The sequence below is a fragment of the Acanthaster planci genome, linkage group LG14 (assembly GCF_054643075.1).
Source record: "Acanthaster planci isolate LZ-2023a linkage group LG14, COTS_SCS, whole genome shotgun sequence".
Classification (NCBI taxonomy): Eukaryota; Metazoa; Echinodermata; class Asteroidea; order Valvatida; family Acanthasteridae; genus Acanthaster; species Acanthaster planci.
In genome coordinates, this window is record NC_141790.1 from 12,655,816 (window position 1) to 12,663,547 (window position 7,732).

A 7,732-nucleotide genomic window follows, 5' to 3' on the forward strand; every position below is an offset into this window, starting at 1 on the left:
CATGCAAGTGAGGTATCAAAAAGACGGAAAGCACAAAATCAATCGATACTTACCAAAGAATTTAATAACAGAAAGTTTAATAACAACTCATTCGAATTCATACACACATTTCTTCTCTTATGCAAATGAGGTACAAAAAGGGCGATAACTAGGTTCTTTTTGAATGAAATCCACCAATAGATTTACTACATAGTGTTTAGTACACAAGCTAAAACTACGATATGAGGACAGAAAAGGAATTCTGGTTTAGTAGTAATTCTATTTCCTAACTTACGTCAGGCATCTTGTTTCTCTCGGCAATTTAAAAGCAAGCATCAAGAATCTTATAAACTCATACATTTGGTTTACTATTAATGTCATTAGATCTGTGATTCTTTTAAATAATCTAGTTGTGTCTTACAATGTATACATTCAGAGTGCCAAGGACGCCTGGGAAAATGAGTGACAGAGACTCGTACTGCAACTTGTGAGAACAACTTTAAGATTAATGCATCAAAGGACGATGTCATACTCTCGTTATTTTCCAAGGATGATAGAGGGCGGCGTTCCTTACTGATAGTATTGGCTTCTTCGAGCCTCAGGGAACCATATCAAACACGTACATGTACCAACCCTTATGGTAATGAATAATGCAGGACTGCAATTTAGGTTCATATTCCATGCTTTCTAAGTGCACCCACGTCATGCTTTCCTATCCTACAGCGTTCAACGCATCAGCCATTACAGGCACGTTGGTGCACACGAACCCGGCAGTACCGCATAATTACAGACGTATACGTACGCACGTACGACGGTAGAGGAGGAAGATGGGGAAAATAACAAATCTTGCCATTATTTTTAATGGTGATGTGGACGTATTCTCACCTGGTGACATTATCAAAGGGCAAGTTATTCTTCAAATCGAGTCAGCCACAGAACGAGGCTTGGAAAACGTTAAAGGTAAATTAACTGACAGGCGCGTTGACAAACCTACGATACTGCAATCTGTACATATAGGTTGATGACACGGTGAATTTAATTTGAAAAGACAAAATAAGGGAATATGACGTTGAAAAAAATCGGCGTGTGGAAATGAGCGACAATACCCGAGCAATGGAAAAACGTTCAGAGTCGAATTACGTTATAATGGTTCAGATTTCATACGCACATATATATAAAACTTTGCATTCCGTTATAATATTATGTCACCTGAATAGTCAGAGATAATTGTTAAAAAACCTCAATTGTGAAATTTAGCTGCTAATAAAGAATAGAAATGCAAGTGTTGAGTTTTCTATTTCGTTATAAAGGTATATGGTTGCAGTTTAGAGGCGAGTCAAGAATTGAAATAAAGAGGAACAACCAACTTCGGGACGTGTTAGATGAAGGTTACTTTGACACAACTCAAGTTTTATTTGGAACAGGTATTTCTTTACAAGTTAACATTTCAGTTGTAAGAGAGGAATAATTTCTTACCTTACCACCTAATGTAGTCATTTTTATATCACCGATCAGACAGATCAAGAAGCATGAAAGTCTTCAAGGCGTATAGGTGGATCTCTAATTATTTTTAACACCTGTGTTTCTGTGTACCATGATAGATCGGACGCCGCGGCTTTTGCGATGCAATTTCTTTCTGGGCACGCATCCAGTTGAATGTTTACGAGGCACTTGACCTGAAAAAACACTGAATACTTTATCTTTTGTTTTATGTAAAGGAACCGAGACTCCCGATGTTAAGAACTTAAATGTCCCTTCTGGTCAACAAGTCTTCCCATTCGCAATTCGTCTGCCTGACGATCGTCTCCCAGCAGCATTTGAGGAACAACTTGGCTATGTACGATACAAAGTCAAAGCCACCATTTCTCTGATAAGATATCTGAGGAATAAAGAATACAAGACAGAAAGATATTTCAGCGTGATTGGCCCTAAAGTGGATTTGAACTCTATGTCCGGTTTACAGGTGTGTAGGTGATCCAAACAAGACCGTGCTTTCGGGCACTCAACAGTTCAAAATTTCTCGACAAGCATGACGATCACTAAGTTCACAATGGTATATTTTATTGGAAACAAAGTAAAACTGGCGCCAAACGTTTTGAGATCTCTTATTTCCTGCTCAGGAATGTATTTGCTATGTTCATGTTTCAGATACCAGTGACATGTGACGTAACATCACGAGGCTGGTTTGGATGTGGACCTCCTGTTTCTACTATTACTCTTAATTTACCAAAACAAGGTTATGTTCCAGGGGAAAGCATTAACATTACTGGTCGAGTCGACAATCAAAGCGGCAGTGATCAATTTTCCATTCGAGTAAAGCTGATCCAGGTTTGTGCTTATTCCTACACTTAAGAGGGTTGTGCATGCATACTAGTGTGGACCTCTGCACAAAAGAGGTCCACATATTGTAGGATATGAGGGCGTTGTGTGGACTCGCACACGTCCACATAATGTTTTCCCCTTTCTGAAAAACAGTTTCAGAGCCATTTTGGGGTCAAGGTTATCCGTGGCAAGAGGAACAGTCCGGGAACTTTACAAATTCAGTTTCCGGAATAGAGTTTCAACATGCATTTTTAATGAAGTTCCCAAAATGTCCAAGATTACCGTTTTGACTTTTTTCAGGAAGTTAATTTTCTGTTCACAAACTGCACGACGAGCATAGAGCGGGTTTTGGCCAAGATAGATTCCAAGCTTGTTTGTCCGAAACGAAAGGTTTCTCACCTCAGCGTGGGACCACTGCGAATTCCCCCTGTACCGCCCTCGGGACTACCCGGCTGCAGCCTCATCAATATCGAATACTTCATTCTGGTAAGCTGGCCGAATCCAGCTCTCATGTCTATAGACCAAACCAATGGGGGAGGCAAAATGACAAACAGGAAAACTTGTTGCTTCTTTCAAGTTCTTTGGTTTGGTATACCCAAAATAGAACAATAAATTATTACATGTTGGGCGCCTAAACATTCAGATGGGGAGCTATAAATCTATTGGCCCTACCTACAGTCATGTAAAAGGAAAGCGGTGACACGGAGTCGATAATCTCGGCAAATTACGTTTCCTGTCGTAATAATTCAAGATTATTTTTATAGATTAGAGCTTTATCAGATTCAAGCTAAACTGATTTCTGAGTTACTCCGTGAAATAAATTATCGTGTATCAGGAGACCAGGGCAAGTCGTTCTGGATTAGAGTCTGTAGTAAAAACGACGAGAATACAGCACAAGATTATCAGAGGAACTGCATGAATCACTGGATTTTTTATTTTCGTCCGTGTCCAGTGCAAGGACAGGAAATTCCCACTCAAGATTGGAACTGTGCCATTACGTCCAGCTGGGGGTAAGAGGAGACAAAGAGCTCCAGTGGCAACTGGAGGTCAATTAGGTAAGATTCATTGCAGAGGAATAATGAGGATATTAAGGGTGTTGCCCATTGGTCCAACGTACCTCTACATCATGTCAAGACTGCTAACGTTATAAATCTGTCACTGCAAATCTTCAACACATGTTAATCTGCAGCTCTACTGTACAATCGCTGGTACTGCTGCTAACTGTAGAAATAAATCGTCTCCTTTTTTGACGAAGCTCCAGATCAAGACACTGATGATGATGCTCCGCCACGATATGAAGAAGTTGTAAGCGTTACAGACCGACTTGCCTATGAAATCAGCAAAGATGACTTTTTTAGCGGCGGGGAGTTTTTCCCTAGGTATCCATATTTTGAGAGGACGGGAGACCTAGCAGTCGTTTCACATTTAAAAAATCTGTAAAAATCCAAAGAAGATAAAGAAACGACAGATAATTTGAACAAAACAACTATCAATGGGAACTCTGTTACAAATCAAGTCCGAGAATATTCTTTGCATTACGAACACTAGCATTTACAACGTATTTACAAAAGATATTCAGGCAACTAATGGTTTCGAAGAAATCTTTCCATCCAGAGTGTCACTTCTCTTTATTCACTGCTCGACAATTTTAGTAGCGGCTTTAACTGCACGTGCACAATGCGAAAACATCAGTATTAATTTAGAGTTACATTTCACGGCACCTACTCTCCTGGAGAGTGTCTTAGCTTAGATTCCACAACCTTTTGAACTTCAGTGGAAAGTATTTTGGTTTTCTATCATAATACGATGAAGGGATCCTAACAACAGACACAAAATTGACGAGCGGAAAGCTGTATGCTTTTCTATCAGATCATCCTTCATTTCATTTATGTGTCTGCTATTTTGCTGTATCCCTTAACTCAAACAAGAGTCTTCTGGGTAAAAAATCAAGCTGAGAGTGTCTATTATTTTAAATAAGTAAATAAAATCTGTTATCACAACTACAGTAGATTTCAATTATAAATGTTTGTGCAATCATTAATTCCAGCCGTTGGCAAATAAATCCCAAATTAGTATATAAACGAAAAATGTTGGCCGTCAGAAATTTTCACTAAAACGTGAAATGTAGCGCACCACAGATTTCTTTGTGAGTTTTGCACGAAACGAAGTTGGTGAACAAGTTTCAAGTCGGCAAATTGACTATGTAACCTGCCCCCCTTAAGAAAATCCTTCGCTACGCCACTGAGTGCCATGATACCGGGTAAATGATCCATTCCTCAAAACGAAAAGAGGAGAAATGCCGTATTCATTTATTTGGTTTTTAAAGCTGTGTCATATACATGTTTTCCTTCCGTTTTCCTGGTATTCTAACTTTATGAATATTCTAACAAAGGCTAAATGAGATATTACAGTTTTCACTCAGCTACGATTTTATTTCCCTGTTTTCAGGTTGTGATATGCTCCTTTGGTTGATAAAAAAACAAAAGGCAATGCCATGTCCCATGGTTAAGCTGATCCTAATTTAGACATGTTTGTTAGAAAATCCAGATCTGTCGATACAATTAATGATTGATTTGAAGCTACTTTTTTTTTCATTTTAGAAATATTTGAACACTTGTAGACCTTTCTATAGTTCTTCGCAATCAGGCAAATTTTGTTAGACAAAGAGTGCTCCCAATAAATTCTGATATGCGAAACAAACGTGATCACTGGCAAAGTCTTTGCAAGTGAGGCATATCTATACAAAATAAGAGAGCTGCATTTTCGGGTAGGCCTATTAGTTTGAAAGCAGATTAAAATTTTCCAGTATGAGAATATTGTTTAAGTATGATTAAAACCCCTGTGCGTCTAATTTTTATCAGTAAACAACTGCCCAGTAAGAACTTTCATGGAAGTTACTGGACCGGGATTTCCCTCGCAGGTATTATATAACTTCGGTAGTAGGTTTTGGTTTTCTGCGGTATAAGGTTACCATTCTACAGTTTAGGAATATCCAAAAGACTGCTTGTATAAAACGAAATTCGAAAGGTATGTTTGGGCATTATTACTGTGTCATAAATTTGAAAAACTCTGCTCTGAATTTCTTGTTTTTCTAACTGAAGAAAGATTTTTCCGGATCAATCAGAATTATGAAAAGATGACCTGACACATGCAATATTAATTAATGTTGGAAAATTCAGCCAATTATCTGAAAACGTTTATTGAAAGTATCTTGAAGTATCAGCATGTGAAGTTTACTTTGAAGTCTTGCTCGAGAATTGTGTATTATAAAACCCACATACAATCCCTGTGAACTTATGATAAAACAACTATACGAAATTGACACTTTGTTGAGGTAACCTCCAAAGATTCAATTGAAATTAAATAAACTGGTTATCACTTACAGCCAGCTAAAACTATAGTTGGTTGCAAGTACAGAAGCATAATAGATTAAGTAAAAAAAATCCCACGTAGCTATTAAAATGCCGATTAAAGATACACGTGTTATTAAAGTTTTGCCGTAGATGACATCACATACTAGATGACATGCACAAGCTTTAAGTTTAAAGTTGTATAAGGATACGTTTAAGTAAAACTTTTATTTACTTGAGGTAAGCCCCCAAATGATTGGTCAGAGTGAACACAATCTTACTTTGCCTCAACTATTAAAACTTTTTTTGATAAGAAGTGAAGGCTCTATCTTACTCAGACACGCTCTCTTTTAAAGATTGATTTTGGGAATAAACTTGAGTGATTTTAAAAAAAATGTTTATTCGAGGGTGTGTCATTGTGGGATTTATTTCTACGTGCAGACTGTAGTGGAGCCGCAGGAGGGTAGAAATAACAGGAGGAAAATAAAGTAATGTGGACAAGGGGACCAGCTGCATCCGAATCTATTGCCTAGAGCTAGATCTATGGCTTCACTCCATTAGAAATACGCACAGACACCGAGAAAATAGACCCCGCAGTGAGCTCTGGAAGCCTGTTTCGGACGACACGGCTTGCGATGCGGCTCACTTGCGTACTGCGCAAAATGGGCCTCCTCGTCGTTATTGGGCGAGGGAGGGACAGGAACCGCAAGATCCTGATTGAAAGTGGATACTAATTTTCCATTTTCCAACATACCCTAAGTAAAATTATCACACACTGCTAAAAATACTTTCTACTCTAAAACTTCCCCTCTGAGAATGCAAATTACACAACTTTTTAATGGGGGCCTCCCCCCACTATATTACCTGGAGAGGCCACTGGCCCCCCGGCCCCCACGTCCGTGAACATGGACGCATTTTGCCACCACCTATTCCCTACGTAATGTACATTAAGCATGGCCCATATACATGCCCACTGCTATCTAATCTGTTTAAATAACAGTCGTAAAAACTCTGATAAGCAAAACTTCAAGATGCAGGCAGTCACAGAAGAGACCCTATATAACTTGTCGTTCAACCAAAAAATCCAATTATGTCGGGGAGAAGCTAACGTATACATTAATAGGATCCCCGCTGTGGCTTTTCATTAGATTTCAATTTTTTTTATATTCATGCCTCTCCAAAAACTGAGGGCGCTATTAATGCGAGGTCAATACAGGAAGAAAAAGTTCATTTGGGGGCAGGTCAAATCGCCAACATAAAAAAAATTTATTCTTTTAAATACTTTTACATAATTGCTAGAATTAACTGGGATAACACCTTATTACTAAAGCAAACGAAATTTACAAAAGCAAAATATCCGTAAATGAGGATCACTTAATGTAGAAATACAGTAACAATGCCGGGAATCGTTTTCCTTGACTGTATCTCCGTTGTTCGGTTCGTCATGCATAAGGATCAAAATGGTTAAAGATCCCTTGAAAAATGATGAAATTGACAATCAAGTAAAATGGACAAATAGCTTTTACAAGAACAGCATTTAACAATTAAATTGCCTGAGCCCTTTCAATTACACGGTGCACAATGTTGACTCGTTGTACATGTATTCCGTGTGCACGAAATCAACCAAACAGAAGATGGGGCGCTTTTTTCGAGCACGTACACTTTTTTAAAGTATTTTCTTAGGACCATAAGCCAATAAATGAAATTGTATGATAAAATGAGACTGTTGGTTTGCTACTGTAATTTTCAAAACGCTTTGCATCTCAGTTTGATCTGTGTGAGTGTGCACGAACTTGTATCCGGCTAAAGCCAACACTGGCCAATACTGTGTTCTACACTACCAGATGTGTGTTAAATTGATTATTGTAAGTGTCCTTCGGGCTGGCTGATATTGAGTTTGCCGACGGTTACAGCGAATCACATAAAAGGAACTCCAAAATGTTAGTAGTACTGCCTTGTACACTGTGTATACATTTCATTAATATCTAGTGTAATTACCAAAGATTGATTGGGTTATGGCTATCTCCAAGATCCGATATACTCTCGTTACTTTAGCTCTAAACAGGCATTCTGCTCGGCTT

The 7,732-nt window shown here is 38.5% G+C and overlaps 2 protein-coding genes across 4 annotated transcripts in view; one reads left to right on the forward strand and one right to left on the reverse strand.

Annotated features, from left to right (window-relative positions):
- Positions 1-60: 60 nt before the first annotated feature.
- LOC110981757 (uncharacterized) overlaps positions 61-7,732 on the reverse strand; it is a 58,785-nt gene continuing 51,113 nt past the window's right edge. For 2 of the 3 annotated variants that reach the window (XR_015427606.1, XR_015427607.1), the window contains 3 exons: positions 3,419-3,629; positions 2,701-2,815; positions 61-1,858 (listed from right to left, as the gene is read on the reverse strand). The gene's annotated coding sequence lies outside the window, so the exon portion shown is untranslated. Of the gene's footprint in view, positions 1,859-2,700; positions 2,816-3,418; positions 3,736-7,732 lie in introns of all 3 variants that reach the window. The other variant, XR_015427608.1, reaches the window with a different exon arrangement.
- On the forward strand, positions 807-6,025 carry LOC110981760 (arrestin domain-containing protein 2-like). Its single transcript, XM_022239629.2, has 7 exons — positions 807-939; positions 1,290-1,403; positions 1,698-1,942; positions 2,128-2,307; positions 2,602-2,787; positions 3,254-3,356; positions 3,557-6,025. The coding sequence occupies exons 1-7, from the start codon at positions 807-809 to the stop codon at positions 3,739-3,741; spliced, it is 1,146 nt and encodes a 381-aa protein (XP_022095321.1). The 3' UTR covers positions 3,742-6,025.

What these genes read in the sequence shown, in the direction of transcription:
- LOC110981760 (XM_022239629.2), top strand. Translation starts at nt 807, where the DNA reads ATGGGGAAAATAACAAATCTTGCCATTATTTTTAATGGTGATGTGGAC. An exon ending in AGGCTTGGAAAACGTTAAAG is followed by an intron (nt 940 to 1,289) that starts GTAAATTAACTG and finishes TTCGTTATAAAG; the next exon opens with GTATATGGTTGCAGTTTAGA. An exon ending in TTCGAGTAAAGCTGATCCAG is followed by an intron (nt 2,308 to 2,601) that starts GTTTGTGCTTAT and finishes GACTTTTTTCAG; the next exon opens with GAAGTTAATTTTCTGTTCAC.